Source organism: Notolepis coatsorum (assembly GCF_963971535.1).
Source record: "Notolepis coatsorum genome assembly, chromosome: 9".
In the NCBI taxonomy this organism is placed as follows: domain Eukaryota; kingdom Metazoa; phylum Chordata; class Actinopteri; order Aulopiformes; family Paralepididae; genus Notolepis; species Notolepis coatsorum.
Window position 1 is genome coordinate 22772221 of NC_140173.1, and position 21325 is coordinate 22793545.

Genomic DNA, 21325 nt, shown 5'->3' on the forward strand with positions numbered 1-21325 from the left:
AATTGTGAAAGTCACACCAAATGATATGCCGTCACATATGATGAATCACACCACACAACAATCCGTAATGCAGGAACGTGTATTTAATCCATTTAATAAACAACCAAAAATAGTTCAAAGACATACAATTGATATCAAATATATAGTATAATCACTTCGATTTTTAAAACAGTTTAAAACAGTGTGTCACAAAATACATTGTATAGCACTGAGTCAGGCTGGACTTCCATCTCATGGTTAAATGAGGCTTCTGTAGATGACAGGGCTAAGTTCAAAATATTATTTGTCCTGTATTTTAACTGCACATTTCTCCACAATTCCCCAAGTCTTTCTGTTCTTGATGGTGGTAGAGAATTTACTCAGAATGTTTGTAATTGCCCTGTCAGTTTCTTCTCTTGGTATCTGTAATGAGACCAATTCAAGATAGATATTTTAGAAACATGGACAAAAATTACCAGATCAATTCTGAATTAAAATGTAATTTATACTTATTATAATAATCGGGAGTCTTTGCTATATGAACGGCCCAAGTCAGCCGCTCGTCGAACCAGACACCAAGACATTTAAAAACATTCACCTTCTCCAAAGGAGACCCATACATGTCCAGCCCAAGGGTCTGCAACTTTCTTTTAAAGCCAAAAATCCTACACTTGGACTTTGCCCCTGAGATCTTAAAACCATGCACTTATCTCCCCATGCAACAACATTATCTATAGCCTTTTGGACCTGCTTTGGTAGAAATGTGATATAATTTACATTTACATATATATCACATATGTGATATAATCGACAACTTACAAGTTCTGTACGACAACAGTAAGGGTACAACTCTTTCAGCTGAGTAACAATGTTCATCAAACAGTGCTGAAACATGGGTGCTGCAGTGTTGAGTGCATAGTCGTAAAGACATATTAGTATAGTAGGAAGAGTGCATGATAGAAAATAGTAAGGTTAGTTTAAACATTTTTATGATCGCATATTTTTATTTTCAATTTTCAATTAAACAGAACACAACATAATACAGTGACAACAATAATACACAGGACATCACAGGACAGTACTTCAACAATAATAATCATAATAATGACAAGACAATTAGAAATAATAAATACAGAATACAAAATACAGAGCAAAAAAATAAAACACCACAAAAGACATTAGACATTTCCTCCCCCAGTCCCATAGCAAACAGCTTCTAGGTGTGAGATACGTCCTATGAATATAATTTAAATGAATTTGCTGGTGATTAGGGTTGCGGGAGGCTAATATACATTTTTTATATGTGGATTTGATTAAAAGTGTATACAAATCTGAGACAAACCCTCTTGTGGTTGTCCTGTCTCTGATAAGCCAGACAAAGGGTGTGGGTGCAACGCTTGAGCCCATGGCACACCGTGAGCCCTGAGTGCCGACCTTAGTTGCAGGTAGAGGAAGAATGATTAGCCGGGTAGATCATAAAACTCTTTTAGGTCCTGAAGCGCTCGAAGACCGTTTTTATCATATATATCTTCCAAAGTATGAACTCCCCTCCTCTCCCATTGAGGAATATTAACAGGTTTGTGCCCAACAAGTAGTTGCTGGTTATGAAAAATTGGAGAGTTGAGGTTCACAGCACAAGACCTCTCTACATTACACCACATTTGAATCACGTGAAAATAAATGTTTCAGTTATTGGTATTTAAATCTGGGTGTTAACATGCTTTTCAGTGCATGAAAGGGCAAGTTCCCTTGACTGATGGTGTTTCAGTAATCTGCATGTGTTTCCTTGACTGATGGTGTTTCAGTGATCTGCATGTGTTTCCTTGACTGATGGTGTTTCAATGATCTGCATGTGTTCCCTTGACTGATGGTGTTTCAGTAATCTGCATGTGTTTCCTTGACTGATGGTGTTTCAGTCATCTGCATGTGTTTCCTTGACTGATGGTGTTTCAGTAATCTGCATGTGTTTCCTTGACTGATGGTGTTTCAGTAATCTGCATGTGTTTCCTTGACTGATGGTGTTTCAGTAATCTGCATGTGTTTCCTTGACTGATGCTGTTTCAGTAATCTGCATGTGGCAACAGCTGTTGCAGTAGAAGAGATGAGATCACGCTTCAGCTGCTTGATGAGTCATTCAGGGGAAGGTGTAGTCGACAGCTTCAGAATATTCAACCAAGACGCATGGCCAGAGTCAAGCTGCACTACAACCATGACGCATGGCCAGAGAGTCAGGCTGCACTACAACCATGACGCATGGCCAGAGAGTCAGGCTGCACTACAACCATGACGCATGGCCAGAGAGTCAAGCTGTACAACCATGACGCATGGCCAGAGAGTCAGGCTGCACTACAACCATGACGCATGGCCAGAGAGTCAGGCTGCACTACAACCATGACGCATGGCCAGAGAGTCAAGCTGCTGCACTACAACCATGACGCATGGCCAGAGAGTCAAGCTGCACTACAACCATGACGCATGGCCAGAGAGTCAAGCTTCTGCACTACAACCATGACGCATGGCCAGAGAGTCAAGCTGCTGCACTACAACCATGACGCATGGCCAGAGAGTCAAGCTGCACTACAACCATGACGCATGGCCAGAGAGTCAAGCTGCTGCACTACAACCATGACGCATGGCCAGAGAGTCAGGCTGCACTACAACCATGACGCATGGCCAGAGAGTCAGGCTGCACTACAACCATGACGCATGGCCAGAGAGTCAGGCTGCACTACAACCATGACGCATGGCCAGAGAGTCAAGCTGCTGCACTACAACCATGACGCATGGCCAGAGAGTCAAGCTGCACTACAACCATGAGGCATGGCCAGAGAGTCAGGCTGCTGCACTACTGGACTATGGCAGGTCAGAGGTTCAGTCTCTTCTCCAACATTTGAGAACTTCTCAGAAAGTGAGTAGATAGGGCAATATTGCAAATTCTCATTTTAGTATAGAGGTATGACCAAGATTAGATGTTATGTATTTTAATGAATATATAACATGTTCAATGTTTTAAGTTTCACACATTTCTTACGTCTAAATGTTCCCATACCTTATTCTCTCCCTGTATCTCTATTGACATCTAGTGGTGGATGCCAGTCGGAGCAGGTCCTTCAGGAATGGCAGCAGCTGAAGACCCTCATCAGGACCACTTTCGCAGACAAGTCATACCTAGGGCTGTGGCAGACAGTGGTCACCAAGGAGCCATATCGCTCAGAGGTTTGTGGGGAATATTTAATATTCTTCAGAATTTACAAAGTCATGTGTACTCTACAGAATAAATTAATTGAGTTTTACTCCTAGTTACTTTTATTTCAGAACTTCCTGCACTTGGCTGAAATACTGCTTGTGATGCCGATCTCCTCCGCTCAGTGAGAGCGTGGATTTTCAGCCCAGAATGGTATTAAGAACAGCAGCAGCCTCCACTGCTGAAGACTTGATCCATATCAGGAAGGCTGGAGCAAGTCAACCCGAGCCATGTAGCAGCCAAATGGCCAGCAGACATGCTAGATCTGTGACACGTGTGCATGCACGCACACACACACAGTTTGTTGTTTTTGTTCTATTAGTGATTTACACACGTTCTCAATAAAAAAATATTGTATGACAAATTTAAACAGATTTGCACTGCTAATTTGAAGTGTAACATATTGATGTCTTATATACAGTTATGTCTCTGCAATTTACCATTATGGGCAAATAAAGAAAAATGTTTGTCTGAAGACATTTCTTGTTAAGGTTTGGATTTTGTGTGCCCTGTATGCAAGATTAATGTCCTTTGCCAGTCACATACCTATTTAAGTGATGAACTGCACTACTGGTTTTTAGATTTTAAGAGATGTTTTATACTTTAAATTATTATTATATTTATCATACATCATTATTTTGTCATTTTCTTTTAATAAAATGTCCTGTGGCAGGGAGGGCGACGCACAAATCACCATCATCATCAGTCAGCCTGCTGATAACGTTACTTCCACACATACCCTATACCCTACTGCTTGGCCTTACTCCTGCCCACCTACGGGTGGCTGCAATTAGAAACTGGCCCCGGTAAATGTTAAAATCCCCCCCCCCCCCCCCCCACTGTAGTTCCTTCCCCTTCGGATGTATATTTTTTTATGATCTATTTTTCTTACACAGTACCGTATATTTGTATGTCATAAATGTCTTGATTAATTGAAAATGGAGGACCCTTATGTAAACAAGACGAAAGTCTTTTTCTGGTCTTCATCCTCTTAGCAGTTGTTAGTATTGAGCTGTACTGTATTGTACCCTTTCTGCAATCCGTTAAATAAAGTTTTCAATCAATCAATCAATCAATCAAACCCCCTGAAGAAAGAACAATAAACATCCGGCTCCGTTCAAAGAGCCGTAACCTCCATCACTCTGGATAACATACGAGGCTGGGGCTGAAGTGCACAGGACAGGGGGCCACAACAGCAGACCACTGAGCCAACGACGCTAATGATCTATTATTCTACTGTAGCAAATATCAACTTTGATGAAGAGAAATACCTAAATATACTATCTTACCATATTTGAGTTACTGTGTGGAGATATGGGGGAATGCATACATAAGCACTTTAAAACCATTAATTATACTACAGAAAAAAGCTATGAGAATTTTACACAAGGTCAGATTTCGGGATCACACAAATAACTTGCTCGTCAAATGCCTTAAAGCTAATGGACTTATTAAAATTCAAACTGGCAGAGATAATGTATCGAGCAAAGACTCAAGAACTCCCAGGTAACATATATACTCCCAGGTAACAAATATAATTTGAGAGGTAACTGCAACTTTGATAAACGTTATGCTCGCACCAATCTCAGGAGCAGGTGCATATCATCCTATGGAGTAACTGTGTGGAATGGGCTAGAAGATCAAATGAAGGAAAGCATCACAGTGGTGGGTATCATATATATCATAAAGGACACAGTGGTGGGTATCATATATATAAAGGACACAGTGGTGGGTATCATATATATCATAAAGGACACAGTGGTGGGCATCATATCATAAAGGACACAGTGGTGGGTATCATATATATCATAAAGGACACAGTGGTGGGTATCATATATATCATAAAGGACACAGTGGTGGGTATCATATATATCATAAAGGACACAGTGGTGGCATCATATCGGTCACCAATAATAAATCGGAGGGCAGAATGATGTCCAGCGGTTTAAGAGTTAAAGCTGCAGCATGTCTATAAATCACATCTTATCCAAAACGTTGTCAGTCAGTCATTCAAAGATGAAACAATATCATTAAAGGGGCTATGTATTGCTATTCCTAGCACTATTTGGGCAACTTTACACAATTCCTGTTAGTCTATTGAAGACATTTGTAAGGTTTAAAAAAAAAAAAAATGCATTGTTTTATATTTCTAATCAAGTACTCAAAACCATAATTTTTCTGTCTCAAGAAATCAGGCTGTTATGGCCTGGCTCCGCCCATAAGCACGTTGGAAGACAGCCCCCCTCTCTCCCTCCATTCCTCTCTCTTCCTTTCTCTCCCTCTCGGCTCATGAGAGTTCGCGGCAGCTTGTGTTTTTTTTTTCTTTCTTTCAATCTCCCGTTTGCGGGTCTGTGGCGCGCGGCCGGCAGGTACCCCCCCCCCCCCCAAGTGCCCCCTCTCTCTCCATCTCTCTCTCCCTCTCTCTTCCTTTCTCTCCCTCTCGGTGATGAGTCCGCGTGCGGCAGAGAGAGAGAGAGAGAGAGAGAGAGGGAGGGGGTGGGAGAGAGAGAGAGAGAGAGAGAGAGAAAAAAAAGACAGTAAATAAATAAATAGTAAAAAGGACAGGACCCAGCTGAACTTTGCGGCAAAGAATTCAGATTGAACAGGGCCCGATTTGACACAGCAGAAGATAACCAATAACATGCACCACCATCCACCAGGCTAATACTAGATAACCTTTTTAAAAGCATGTGATCGACTGTATCAAACTTTTATTATAATTTTTTTTTAAGTACAAAAAAATGTATTTATGGTCTCATTTAACATCATCATCATCATCTCCAAAAAGCAACTTGAAGTGAAATTAATTAAGAAATGAAGTAAGAACAGAACTGACATCTGAACAGACAGATTTCTTTATTTCTATTTTTATTTTGATCCGAGCAGGGTAATTGAGGGGAAGGGGGTGATTTCTTTTGTGGGGGAAAAAAATAACTACTGTAATCTGTAGGTGTTACTTTTTTTGTCTGTTCAAAAAAAAAAAAAAAAAAGATTAAAAACCAAAAAACTAACAGAATTGACCATTTTATCCAAAATGTTGCAAACAATAGAATAACTCAAACATGTACGACATCTTTAAAACGACATTTGAATGCACAGCAATGAGGTAGTACAGTACTGTGATACACAACCTCGAGCATGTTATTGCTATTATACCATAGTTCAACCACAAAAAAACCTATTTGATGCCTTCTTCTCTGTAAGATGGACAGGTGTAACAGTGTCGCTAGCTTACGATTCATAGCATTATCAGGACATGTTGGCACTTGTTGGAATGTAACGAGACGTCTGAACTAGTGGTATAATTAGCATTAGAATTTGAGAAACCCTGGCGCTCTAGTAGCGCACCATGTAACACGCTGCATCGCGAAACGGCCGACCCGGGTTCAACTTCCGGACCCGGCGTCCTTTGCCGAATGTCTTCCCCTGCTCTGTGTCCCATTTCCTCCTCTCCCCCTCTCTCTACCGGACTGCCCGGTATAGTACAAACCAATAAACATTTAAATTAAAATTAAAATCTACAAAAACATATTTGTGAAAAAAAGGAAATTAGAGAAACCTTCGCCACTGCATTTATACTGACGACTCAAGAGTATATTTAAAAGTTATAGTCTGTTGAACAAAGATTCATAACGACACAAGTGCAGCGCAAAATGCGCATGACCTCAGAGTTGCTTTGTCTACCATCACCCCAGACTTTGAGACTCTTGTCAGGAGCAAACAACATCCCCAGTTATCCCATTAGTTCCCTGGGATGTTAAGCTAAGAAGTCTGCTAAGAAGGATATATTATTTATCATTATTTCATTGTGTTTTTAGACCTAGTTGGCACTTTTGTTGCAACCCCAGTTATCCCATTAGTTCCCCCAAACTTACTGTAGGTCTGTTATGTTAATCTAAGAAGTCTGCTAAGTAGCATCATTATTTATTATTATTATTTTATTTCATTGGGTTTTTAGTCCTAGTTGCACTTTTGTTGCACTTTTTTGTGTTTATTTCATGTTTTCAACAGTGCATGAAAGATTGTGTATTACTGCAAAAAAATCTTTTTGAAATAAATCAAAAACGTTGGTCGCGACTTAATGACTAAGGAACATTTTGGGTCCCGAGGCTAGACCAGTTGAGAACCACTGCTCTAGATGACTGTAGCCAGGATTAACAGAATACTGTGGATGACTGTAGCCAGGATTAACAAAATACTGTGGATGACTGTAGAACAGGATTAACAAAATACTGTGGATGACTGTAGCCAGGATTAACTAAATACTATGGATGACTGTAGAACAGGATTAACAGAATACTGTGGATGACTGTAGCCAGGATTAACAAAATACTGTGGATGACTGTAGAACAGGATTAACAAAATACTGTGGATGACTGTAGCCAGGATTAACTAAATACTATGGATGACTGTAGAACAGGATTAACTAAATACTATGGATGACTGTAGCCAGGATTAACAAAATACTATGGATGACTGTAGAACAGGATTAACTAAATACTATGGATGACTGTAGCCAGGATTAACTAAATACTATGGATGACTGTAAAACAGGATTAACAAAATACTGTGGATGACTGTAGAACAGGATTAACACAATATAAGAAATGCAAAAACAAACAAACAGGGTGATATACAATGGAACTAAATTAATGACAGGATGTTATGTACCCCAGTAGGGAGACGCAACACAAGGGCACAGACAGGGTAGGTGAGGGTGCAGTGACACAAAACCCAAGAGACAATTTGCAAAATAATAATATTTATTTCACAAAACACAAAACTCAGCAACACAGAGAGCAAGGAGGACCTACCAGTGGCACCAAATGAAATATCAAAAGGAAATTAAAGCCCACCCCCCCCTTACAGGCGCGGACGCCCAAAAGTACAGGTGGTGGTGTAAGTACAGGAAGAATAGCCCCAGCACTGCTGTGGCTAATGGGGATCCAAATAAACTTAAACCAGTGCAGGGGTGGGCAATTATTTTTCCCAGGGGGCCGAATGAGCAACTGAAAATATGTTGGGGGGCCGGGCCAAAATTCCAAACTCAATTATGCATAATATACATTTTATTTCTATATAAAAAGCAGTAAATGGCATTGTTTTGACTCCTGGTAAGAGTGTATGTTATTATTTGGCAATTAAAAGGTGAGGTTAGCTTTCAAAAATATCATTTATTCAAATAGAATTTATTTCCAAAATGATAAACAAAATGTGAAACATTAATAACAAAGGGCATTTTGAGTTTCATATACTATTGAAACAAGGATTTTCTTAGCTTTCTAAAGACATCACATCATCTTATAGCAAAAATAAACAAGACATGTCACTGAACTGTGTAAAGAAAAGTGTCCCAGTTGTGTAGCCTTTTTTACTTACATGCCTATATTAAACATTTAATGTTTTCAGAACTGTGCAAAAAAAAGAAAAAAAAATTGTTACCACAACCAAACGGACCAGGGAGCTAAACTAACACTGCACACAATGGGTATATGAAGGAGTGTGGAGCTTGATTGCCTGACAAGCCTCAGCTGCTGCTGCTGTAACTGAGACACCTGAGAATGGGGATATGTAGACACAAGAGGGAGACAAAAGAACACAACAACCAACACATGCCTATATATACAACATATTATTATTATACATTACTCCCTCTATATATATATGTAATGGATGGTATCGTGAAGCGCAGTCAAGAAGGGCTGGGGTGAGTAGCGGTGCTATGGGTTAAACTCACTCTCACATCCTCAAAAGACGCATAGACCCATTACTTCGAAGTGGATTCACCTCTTGGTATAGCGGTCTGTGTTGCTGCCTGCGGTGTGGGAGACCGGGGTTCGACTCCCACTCGGGGCATCGAAGTTTGAGGTGACGTTGTCACAACCGTTACATATATACATAAGGACACCGTCCGTAACACAGGATAATCAATCAAAACCGACAGATGAAGTAACTTCAAAGTGTTTCATAACCATCTAATGGGGAAGAATATTGAGTTACTATTTATATTGTTATTATCTGCATTGCTTTTACCCTTCTTCATATTCTCTGCATTGCTTTGCGTCTATGTTATGCTCATTTTATATCTATGTGTACTGCCGTGAAGCACTTGTATCAAACTCTTTTGACAGATCTATAAAGAGATTATCTTTATAGATATCATTTTATGAGTGGAACTCTTCCAACACTGGCTACAGCAGGTTTCTCTACTCTAAGAATGTGCAGATTAATTGACAAGTTTGACATTTCACTGAATCTTTTCTCCAAGTGGATTTTCGCATGTTTTCTCGAATATTCTAATTTACTGAATCTCTTCTCACACAGCCATGATGTGGCTTCTCTGCTGTATGGATTTGCTGATGAATCAGAAGATGTGTACTTGTCCTAAAGTTCTTCCCACACTGGTCACAGAAGGAGGCTTCCATCCTGTGTGAATTCTCTGGTGTATTTCAGATTACTCAGATGACTAAAGCTCTTCACACACTAGTCACAGGAATAGGGCTTCTCTCCTGTGTGAATTCTCTGATGTCTTTTCAGATTACTCGGATTACTAAAGCTCCTCCCACACTGGTCACAGGAGTAGGGCTTCTCTCCTGTGTGAATTATCTGGTGTGATTGCAGACTAATCAGATGACTAAAGCTCCTCCCACACTGGTCACAGGAGTAGGGCTTCTCTCCTGTGTGAATTCTCTGGTGTGATTTGAGATTATGTTGCTGAGTAAAGCCCCGTCCACACTGGTCACAGGAGTAGGGCTTCTCTCCTGTGTGAATTCTCTGGTGTTTGTTCAGATGCTCTTGCTGAGTAAAGCCCTGTCCACACTGGTCACAGGAGTAGGGCTTCTCTCCTGTGTGAATTCTCTGGTGTGTTTTCAGACTACTTCGATGACTAAAGCTCTTTCCACACTGGTCGCAAGAGTAGGGCCTCAAACCTGTGTGAATTCTCTGGTGTATTTGCAGAGTAATCAGATGACGAAAGCTCGTTCCACACTGGTCGCAAAAGTAGGGCTTCCATCCTGTGTGAATTCTCTGGTGTGTTTTCAGATTACTCTCATGACTAAAGCTCTTCCAACACTGGCCACAGGAGTAGGGCTTCTCTCCTGTGTGAATTCTCTGGTGTATTTTCAGATGCTGTTGCTGAGTAAAGCCCTGTCCACACTGGTCACAGGAGTAGGGCTTCTCTCCTGTGTGAATTCTCTGGTGCGTTTTCAGATGCTGTTGCTGAGTAAAGCCCTGTCCACACTGGTCACAGGAGTAGGGCTTCTCTCCTGTGTGAATTCTCTGGTGTGTTTTCAGATGCTCTTGCTGAGTAAAGCCATGTCCACACTGGTCACAGGAGTAGGGCTTCTCTCCTGTGTGAATTCTCTGGTGTGTTTTAAGACTATTTCGATGACTAAAGCTCTTTCCACACTGATCACAGCAGAGACCTTTTCTTCCATCCAAGCCTCTTGGTTTCTTCCCAGGCCTGACAGGACAGCTATCTGGATGGAGATAGTGATGGAAGGTCAGTTTAATTTAGTCCTTTAGTCTCAGGTTATGACAGATTTAAGTGTCATTTTATGGATAAAATCTTACATCACACTATGGGAAATTTCATATACCGATATCCGTAACAATATATATCACGATATAGTATGTTTTCTGTAAATTGGATGAAAAATTTGTCTACAAAATAACCACATAATCCATGACTACTTTTGAATAATCCTGAGTTTAAACTAAATACAAATGAAAGGCATTTTCTATTTTTATTTGGAAGCAACGTTGAACAGAACGTGATGCTCATGTTTCTTACTACAGTATGGCCGGCCCGGCACATACGGCGAATACGCCCCACAGTGCAAACACACAAGTCCCACATGCAGGCACTCGCAGGTTCCGTGCGAGAACAGCGTGCGGCACACAGAGTCCCCGACTTCAGTTCAGACTGAGCGGCAAAAGTAAAATTCTTTCTAGAAGTGAAACTGAAACTTATCAAGGATTGTTAAAGGGGCAGTAGGCAAGTGGATGCCTGAACACAGAATGACACCAGTATCACTGACTACCACGGCAAGCCTATAGAAAAGTATTCTATAATAATAATTATAATAATTATCATAATATATAAATAGTTTTTAATTTTTCAATTAAAAGAAAATTTATATTAATAATAATTATTATAAATATTTATTTTCTGTTGTACCGAACTCGTACCGAACCGTGACCCCAATACCGAGGTACGTACCGAACCGTGGCTTCCGTGTACCGTTACACCCCTACTACAGACCCAGAACAATGTACTGAATGCCTCTTCACCTACGACTGAACTCCTGTACATAATAATAATAATAAATAATAATAATAATGCAGGACCTGTTGCAGAGGTCTTTATTCGGCATGCAACGACACTCAATGTTTTAGCGGTACACACAGCGGTTAGTTTAGCACACACACCGGAACACACACGCATGCATTGTCTCTTTAGGATCGCCGATGCGATTTGTCTCTGCGATTAACCCATCCCGTCGTCCTTCCCCCCCAAGGGCAGCCGGGAGCAGACAGGCGTCAACGTGAGCCGCGCCAGGGGACCAATCCAAGTGCTCCTGTCCGTCTTCATCAAGGACGCCACAGCGTTAGCGATCTGTTGTTGTGCATGTTTTTCCATTGGGTTTATCTTATCGGGGGGGAAACCCTTGCAAGCACGGGGAGAACATGCAAACTCCACACAAAAAGGCCTGGGAGATACCCCACCTGGGTACCTGGCATCATGGAAACCTGGTCCCCAAGCGGGAATCGAACCCTGGACCTTCTTGCTGTGAGGCGACAGTGTTAACCACTACAGCACCGTGCCGCTCCACTACACCACCGTGCCGCACCAACACTAGGGCTGCAACTAACCATTATTCTGTTATCGATTCATCTAAACTATTAATTTACCAGAAAAACAACAATTGATTCTATTTGCTATTTAATATTAAATTTTTTTTTACTAGTATCCTTATGCCGGCCCGCCTGGCATTTTCATCCGGCCTGCTGCCTCACCCAGGAGCAATTCAACTGGCCTGTGATGGAAATCAAGCGCACCTCGTGCAAATGTCCCGACTTTAAAGGCCAACTTGCAGGTTGTATTTTTGTTCAATAAACAATGTGGACTAGGCCAACGGTGACTTTCATGAAGAAGAAAAAAAATATTGAAATTGACAGTTTTAGCGTTTTTATCAAACATTTTGTCTGCCCAACACAATCACCACGCACGTGGATATTTTAATCAATGGTTCATAACGTGCACGTGTAATCTAAATGATGTCGTCACGGCAGGTGCAGGGCACCTGAGAGTCACACACACAGAGAGAGTCTGAGAGTCACACACAGCTAGTGACAGGCAGAGAGCCTTGCTACTACTAGCCGAGGAGTAATGAATAAAAATGTATCCGTTTCACCTAACAACACTATTGCTCCGTGATCATAGCCATCCATCTCTAAAGCTAACCACTATTTGTAAAAGCCACAACCATGTTACCATATTTGTACTAATGAAAATCATTGTGTCGTTGTACATATTGTGTATACACCGTTAGAAGCTAGCTAAGTTAGCTAACGTAGCTTAGCTTGGTAGCCGAAACTCATAACATCACCCGATTTAAAATGGTTCTCTCCTCTTTGTATACCTTTGTCATCACAAGTATTCTGCCAAGGAACTTATGGACACGACAATAGTAGTAGTTATAAGGTGTTTGAGCTAGTAGCGTTAGTTAGCTCATAGCTATCGTCACTGATGCATCGAGTGCAGCTAAAGGGGCTACTATCGTATCAACATGCCGCATAGCTTGCTAGCCGGCAGGATGTGTGTGCAGCAGTGCTTTGCCTCACAGGTCTGAGAAGAGGACCTACACATTTTACTCGTTCCCAAAACTCTTTTACATGCACGACAGTAGCCATAATGCTAACGTTAGGGGGTAACGTTAGCCAGAGCCATATAGCCAGCTTGGTACTATGACCCGGGGATAAGGCGACAGCCCACAGACCAGTAGCGCTGCTGTACTGAACAACAGGCTGCCTAGTGGTAAATGTAGTTCTTTTTTTACGACATTAAAATCATTATAACTACCTTGTTTCAACCAGTTGTAGCTGGTCCATCAAAGTCTCCCGACGATTAAACCCATTTGAGTCTTGTAAGGCATCCATTTGGATCAAGGAAATAGCTTTCTGCACTCGTCAAAACTCCTTGTAGTGGATCAGAAGTAGGGGAAAGATACCCAATGGCCCTGATAGCTCTGATAAGCTTTTTTGATTCGCGCGTGCATGTTATTCGTGCATGGACCTTTTTACCCCTTTCGGAGTGGCATTTCCGGCGTCAAATGGAAATAAATAAATAATTAAATTAGATACCAATGATGTAAACTACCCATAATTGAAGAGTAGGGTTTAACCTGCAAGTTGGGCTTTAAGCAAACGCTGAGCGTTGTCTGCACCGGCATCGTGTTTTTGTTGAATAAAATCAGTCAGTCAGTCGTCTGTTTTCACTCGACCCAAGTCGTGGTTATTCGTTTTCATCCAATTTTACTTTATCAAGTGGATTATTGTTCATTCATCAGCCTACACTGTAAAACAATTTGCGTTAAGTATAAATGCCATAGAAATACAGTAAATTACTTTTTATCAAAATATTAACCACCAGGACCAGTTTAACCTAGAATTGCTAATCAGGTGACCAAAACGTCCTCTTTTGCCCGGACATGTCCACTTTTCACGCCCTGTCCGGGGCGTCCGGTGGGGTTTCTAAATTCATGAAAATGTCCATCACGCGCAAACAGAGGAAACGGACAGATTTGATTCTGCTCACGAAGCCAAAGCGCAAGTGTACATTTACAGATGAACTGCAGAGGGAATTCCCAATGTACCACCCCGGTCGGGACAAGAAGCGGTGTGCAAAGCTTGACCATATGTTTCCGTGTCTAATAAAGGTGCCAGAGATCTCAAAGCTCACATGGACACAGAAAAACATGAAAACACATAAGACATTTTAAAAGCTGCAAGGCGAGAGTTTGACGGCAAAGTTGACATCATGTATGCAGCTATGCAGACATTTTATTATTGAAAATTATTCATAATAGCTGGAACTCTGAAGCTAGAAATCTGAATGAAAAGTTGCTGTTTAACTGCGGACAGGGCCAATTCTCCACTTGCACAATGTGGAGGTGGCATATCCGGTTACGTCACTGTATGCCCTGGTATGCATGTGACAAATAAACCTCTTGAATCTTGAGCGTGTAGGCTTCTTCCGGTCCCATCACAATACATAGACTTCAGCAACTTTTCTCCCGTCAATTAAACAACTTTATCGTCATTTTTTCTTTTTAAATTACTCTTAAAAATGATTTAATAAGCAAACATTTCTCAGCGGGGTCTTTTAAGGTTTTTGGGCTGTATTTCATGTACAAAAGTTTACTGTTAGTTAGCCACATTAGCATATAGCTCTGCAATACAACCAACAGTTTACCAGATTAACAGAAAGCGTTCACAAGTTTCCAGAATATCAAACGTGGGTCTAACAGGTGCCACGTCGATACTAATTGAGTAGGGATGCACCGAATATTCGGCCACCGAAACATATCATCCGAAAGTAGTTAAAAAAGGCCCTTTCGGCTTTCGGCAAAGAACGTGTTGTGATGACGTAATCAAAACGCGGCTACAAGCACGGCGATACTCCCCAATATTCAGAAGTAAATTAACGTAGATGCTGTTATGCTTAACACCCAGTACTATTCAATTTACTTAATTTCTAAGATTAGATTGGATAATTTTGTCCGGAGTCCGGACTTTGAGAATGCCTGTGTTAGACCTACAGTATAATACTGCCAGCTGCTATAACAAAACCAAAAACGATCGGTATCGGCCGATATGGCTCATAGACAATCGGTGGCAAAAAACGTGATCGGGGCATCCCTAATGCCTACTATTTATATGAATGATATTGTCTCCGATATTGTCAGGATCATCTCTATGCGGATGACACTATCGTCTATTGTGTTGTTGACTCTGTACAACTACCCATTAAAAATGTACAACTCTCATTTAATACTTGTTAATCTTAAACTGGTACTCAAACCAAACAAAGTTCATGCTCTTCTCTAAAGGTACTGTCTGTGAACATTTGCATATACTGTATCTACTGTGAATGAGTATTATTGAGAGTTAAAGAATATAAATACTTCCTATTTTCCTATGCTTAGCAGAAGGATGGTTTAAACTCAACACTTGAGTATCCATTGGTCAGTTTAAATCTATAATAGAGGCGCCGCTTCTGGTAACATCAGAACAAAATCAGCACCAAAATCAAATTTTCTCAAACTCACTGGCATATATAGGTCAATAGCACTCTGGAATGCTCTGCCGAAAAACATCTCATCCACAATACATAATAAAATTACTTTCAAAACAAATATTAAGAGATATCTTGCAAACATGTCAAGTATGTAACTGTTATCTGTGTATTATATATATATATATATATTTTTTTTTTTGACAGGAATGTTAGATTTTATAATGTGAATTTGTATATTTGTATTAATTTTTAATTTGTGTTTTGTCAAGTATGTAACTGTTCTGTGTATTTTATATTTTTTTTTATTTGACTGGAATGTTAGATTTTATAATGTGAATTTGTATATTTGTATACATTTTTTTATTTGTGTTTTGTTTAAATTTTTATTTGTATTTTTTGTTGTACATTTGTATTGTATTTTTTTGTCTAGGACCCCAGGAAGACTAGAGGCTCTTTTATGCGTCTCTAATGGGGATCCTTTAATAAACAAACATATACATAATAGCCGACCATTTGTTTTAATTAATTTAAATTGTTTGAATGATTTACTTTTATGTTTCTATATAATTTTTGTATTATGTATTGTACCTCTCGACATCATTGTAAATGTTATTTCGAGATTAAAGATTGAAATAGAAATGATGTGCCCCATTGTGGATCGGCGGAAGTCTTTCATCTCTGTGTACAACTAAACACATAGCCTATAGTTAGGCCTACTTCAAGGATTTCCAAGGATTGGTTGGATACATTTATGTTAATTACTCATTAATTAATATTATAATAATGTTTAGTAGTTGAAGGAATTCAATTGCAATAGATAGACATTTTTGTCATCAACATCATCACAAAGATGCACACACATTTTGGCAACAGCAGTTTGCTGCAAAGGGACATTTCACCTCAAGCAAGCCTGTTTGACCATTGTCACATATTATAGCATCTGGTGTTGCCCTAAGGAAGGGGAGATCTGGTTGCAGGAGGAGGCCAGAGCTATGAACATGCCTATCTGGAAATGTCTCCTGGTACAGCTGCTTGGCCTTTGACTCATTGGCAGAGCCATAGGTTGTTGCAGTAGCAGTGAAGGGCTTGGGGTAATATGTGGACTGTATGAAGGCATCTGAAATTTTCTCTCTTTAGTATCTTGCCAAATTCTTGCAAAAGTGGGAGCTGCAGCGAGAGAACAATTTTGAAACATCGAGTAATTTGTCTCCTCTTATCCCTCTCTCCTCTCATTTCTTTCTCCCCTCATTCACCTCTCCCCCTCATCCCTCTCTCCTCATTCACCTCTCCTCATTCACCTCTCCCCTCATTCACCTCTCCCCCTCATCCCTCTCCCCTTATCCATCACCCCTCTCTCCTTATCAATCACCCCTCTCTCCTCCCCTCTTACTCCAGATGAGGAGTGCCGGCCTGTGGAGCAGGCTCCCCCAATGGAAGGTGGACAAGAGGAGCGAGATGAACGATTGAGAAATCAACAAGCACAAATCGAATCACTGACGAGTATAAATACTGTTTTGAGACATAATCAAGTACCAAATAGATTAACACCAGAGGTCTTTGTTACGAACAGTGTCCTTATGTATGTATATAGAGGGAGTAATGTATGTTATCTGTTGTGTGTGGGTATATAGGCATGTTTTGGTTGTTTTGTTTTTGTCTCCCTCCTGTGTAACATATCCCATTCGCAGGTGTCTCCCAGTTGCAGCACCAGCAGCCAGCTGGTCAATCAGAAACTCACCCCAGTGCAACGGCAGGTGAAGCTGATTCTGCAATCAACATCCACTCTCCCTTCATATACCCATTTTGTGTGCAGTGTTGGTTAGCTCTTTTGGCTCAGTGTGGTGGTGGGTGTCTCTCTGTCTTTGGTGATAATTCTGTGTGTGCCTGCGTGGACCAAACCCTGTGTGGGGTATATATACTGTTGGCCCTGTTTTGCCATTTGCCACTGTATGTGGGGTATGTATATTGTTGGCCATTTTAGATTCATCCTACACTGTGAGCTATAGTTAGAGTGGTGATTCATCCTACACTCTAAGCTTTGGAGTTAAAGTGGTGTTCATCCTACACTATGAGCTACATGGTTAGAGTGGTGTTTCTTTATATAAACGGTACATTTGGTAGAGCTGGCGAAAGCTCTGGTTCACTTCAGTGTGTTGGTGTTCTTTAGTTTGTTGTACATTTCTGTAGTAACCCTTTGTATATTTGTTTCCCTTGTGTCACCCAGCCTATGGTGATTGTTTTTCTTTGTATTAATCTTTTGTTTCGCACACAGGGACATTGAGGACAGGAAGATACCCTGGGTCTACATTTTGCATCACGTAGGTGACCTACTGTTAAAGACACCAGCCTTAGAAGTGAGCACCACCACCTGTACTTTTGGGCGTCCGCACCTGTAAGGGGGGGTGGGCTTTAATTTGCTTTTGACATTTCATTTGGTGCTCACTGGTAAGTCCTCCTTGCTCTCTGTGTTGCTGATTTGTGTTTTTGTAAAATAAATATTATTATTTTGCAAATTGTCTCTGAGTTTTGTGTCACTGCACCCTCACCTACCCTGTCTGTGGCCTTGTGTTGAGTCTCCCTACGGGGGTACGTAACATAAATGGGGGCTCGTTAGTGGGCGACAGACATTTGGTGTTGGTGTGCGGTGGGCAGGTTGGATAGGCTAGTATTAGTGTTGATTTGTTTAGGTATGGTTGCGCTGGTTGCTCTTTAGTTGTGCCATGTTTTGAGGTTAGTGAACGCCCGGCAGTTTTTCAACGTAGTGTGTTGGCTCCAATGCTCCCTGAGGTGTTACATATTTGTGCAGTCTCCCGTGCTCAAGCACGTAGTTTGGGTGAAGTAGGGCACCTGTCAGAGACCATGATCAAGTTGTCTAACACACCTGCTTCCCCACCAGTGTCTACTCGGCCTACTGTTGAGACGGGTGACCAAATGACACTTCGGCTGAGTACGCTTGCCTCTGAGGCGACGCAGTTACCCGTGACTCGTGGTGAGCTGGTTGTTGCCCAGAATAAAGACGCTGGTCCCCAGTTCTGGCTTGGCCACATGCTTTGATACTGCCTTTGCTCCGGAGGAAACTGGAGGCAACAAGGTGGTACAGATCCAGCCAGAATTAGTCATGGAACAGCTGTTTGCCGGCCGGTTTGACGCCGTTTGCATGGTTAATGGTAACAATGACCAGCGGGGGCGCTCTCACACAGCTGGTGACATCTCCCCGACGCGCCGGCTTTTTGTTAATGCATTTAAACCACCATTAAGTTAAACCATGTATTATTTTGGCCATATAGTGGCGCTGTTGTGAGTTTGTGGATGCTGCAATGCTGTATCCACATTTAGGAGAAGAAGAAGAAGAAGAAGAAGAAGAAGAAGAAGAAGAAGAAGAAGAAGAAGAAGAAGAAGAAGAAGAAGAAGAAGACTTTTGTTTTGCAACTGGAGTCGCGTTTATTTTTCAAATGTAAACTAGTCAATACTATCTTAAACAATGTCAGCAGTCAGTGTATATTTTCAACAATACGTTTGTTTACCAATAGGTTAAACTGTTTTTGGATCTTTGTTGGCACTCTTTCAACATTTGGATTATAGCTCAGTCACAGCGTTACAGACCAGCGTTAAACGTTCCAGAGACGGTAAGTTAATTTAACTTATTCTAGTCTAAAGAAACCTATATATTACTATTTGTTAATCAGAGCGTTATTTGGTTATAACACCGTGTGTGCGTCGTGTGTGTGCGTGCGTGCGCGATATATGTTACTATTGATTAATGCGTTTGTTAATATAACACTGTGTGCGCGCTTGATAAAACAAAGCATACTGTATTACTGTGTGTTTATATTGTGAGCAAGTCAAGCAAGTGTAATTGAACACAATACATGCTGACATCATGACATGCATCTTGCTGTTTGTCATTCTATTGCTAATGCCAGGTAATGTGAATTAATGTCACAAAACGAATCCCTTGGATAGGATAAAACAAAGCATCTACTGTATTACTGTGTGTTTATATTGTGAGCAAGTCAAGCAAGTGTAATTGAACACAATACATGCCTTTTTTAAATCAACCAAGATAATGGAGAAATATCAGTCAAGTCCGAAATCGACCGTGAAACCATTGGCAACGGAAGTTTTGTTGAGGTTGTTGTGATTGTTACGGTACATGTCTCTTTTATTTATTTATTTCCAATAATAATGATTTAAATTACTACTACTAGTCTTAGCAGTAGCAGTTGTCATAGTAGTAGTAGTAGTAGTAGTAGTAGTAGTAGTAGTAGTAGTAGTGTAGCAGTTGTAGTAGTAGTAATAGTAGTACTAGTATTAAATATGAGCCTAGCAGTAAAGTTATCAATTATCTCCTCTCCTCTCTTCTCCTCTCCTCTCCTCTCCTCTCCTCTCCTCTCCTCTCCTCTCCTCTCCTCTCCTCTCCTCTCCTCTCCTCTCCTCTCCTCTCTTCTCTTCTCTTCTCTTCTAGGCTACTGAGGCTAATCTGAACATCCATGGGGTGTATGCCTTCACCACTGCAGAGGTACAGATCAGAATTCTCGACATAAACGACAACAAACCCGAATTCTACAGGTGCGAAGATACATGTGTCCCGCAGGACACCTTCACAGGAGAGATTATTGAGCACTCATCAGGATCCATCCCCCTCGACATCACTGTCAGAGATGCGGACCAGGTCACAGGATTTTTTTAATTCTTTAAAAAGATAAACAAAAACAGAGATATTGAAAAGAAAAAAACAGTCTAATTTGATGTTTATTAGATTAGATTAGATTAAAATGTATTGTCATTATACAGCACAAGTACAGTACAACAAAAAGAAGTTTGGCATCTAACCAGAGTACCAGACTGTAACAGTTAAGTGCAATAATAATATACAATGTACAAGTAATTAAATGTGATATATATAACAAGCTACTGGTAATATATGCAACATGTATTTACAGTATAATTATATAAAGTGATACAGGTAATGTACTAAGATAAGATAAGATATTCCTTTATTGATCCGCTTGGGGAAATGCGGGCATCATACAGTAGTAGCATGGGGGGGGGGGGGGGGGGGGGGTACATGGGAGAGGGGCATGGTAATAGTATAATACATTAATATAGGCAATACAACTATTGTAATGATACAAATAAGCAGTGTAAACAATATAATTAACTCTGAATATAAGAATATGGTGGTAAGCCATGCTGGCCAGTGGTATAACTATTGAGAGTAGGTATGGGATATATACAGATATAGATATAATATATACTGTACATATTATTAAATTTTATTATACAGGTATGTGAATAGGGAGGGATATATGCAGACATATCCAACAATTATAGATACATATATATACAGTATATACTGTATAATATAATTATTATCACTGTTTCAAAACACTTCAATGAAAAAAGCAGAGACCATGTTGTCCTGTTGTACTGTCCAACTGTATGACACATAACAAGACCTGAGTGGTTACTTGTGATTAAGTATGAATCATTATGTTTATTGTGCAGGGAGGACAAATCAAGCTAACCCTGGCTGGAGACGTCAAGGATGTGTTCGCCGTAGTTCCTGTGTTTACCGTTGCAGAAAGCGCAACTCAAGTTCAACTCATGGTCCAAAAACCCTTGGAGCTGGATTTTGAAAAGGAGCTCTGAGCTAACAGGGTCTGAATCCTGATAGCTCACGTTAGCCAGCTGCTCATGCAATCGGTAATGCTAGCAGAATGAATGGATGTAAACTTTATTTAACATATTGCATATGGGTACAATACAATACGGCTCAATACAAACAATTGTTAAGGGAA

At 40.6% G+C, this 21325-nt stretch overlaps 1 protein-coding gene across 1 annotated transcript in view; it reads right to left on the reverse strand.

The window, feature by feature from the left end:
- Positions 1 to 8750: 8750 nt before the first annotated feature.
- The window catches only part of LOC311234559 (uncharacterized protein), a gene marked incomplete at its 3' end in the record, with an annotated part of 69708 nt that continues 57133 nt past the window's right edge, over positions 8751 to 21325 (reverse strand). The window contains exons 3-4 of the mRNA XM_084321808.1: positions 9939 to 10701; positions 8751 to 8769 (exon numbers count right to left, since the gene is read on the reverse strand). Coding sequence (XP_084177934.1) covers positions 8751 to 8769; positions 9939 to 10701 — 782 coding nt within the window. The remainder of the gene's footprint in view (positions 8770 to 9938; positions 10702 to 21325) is intronic.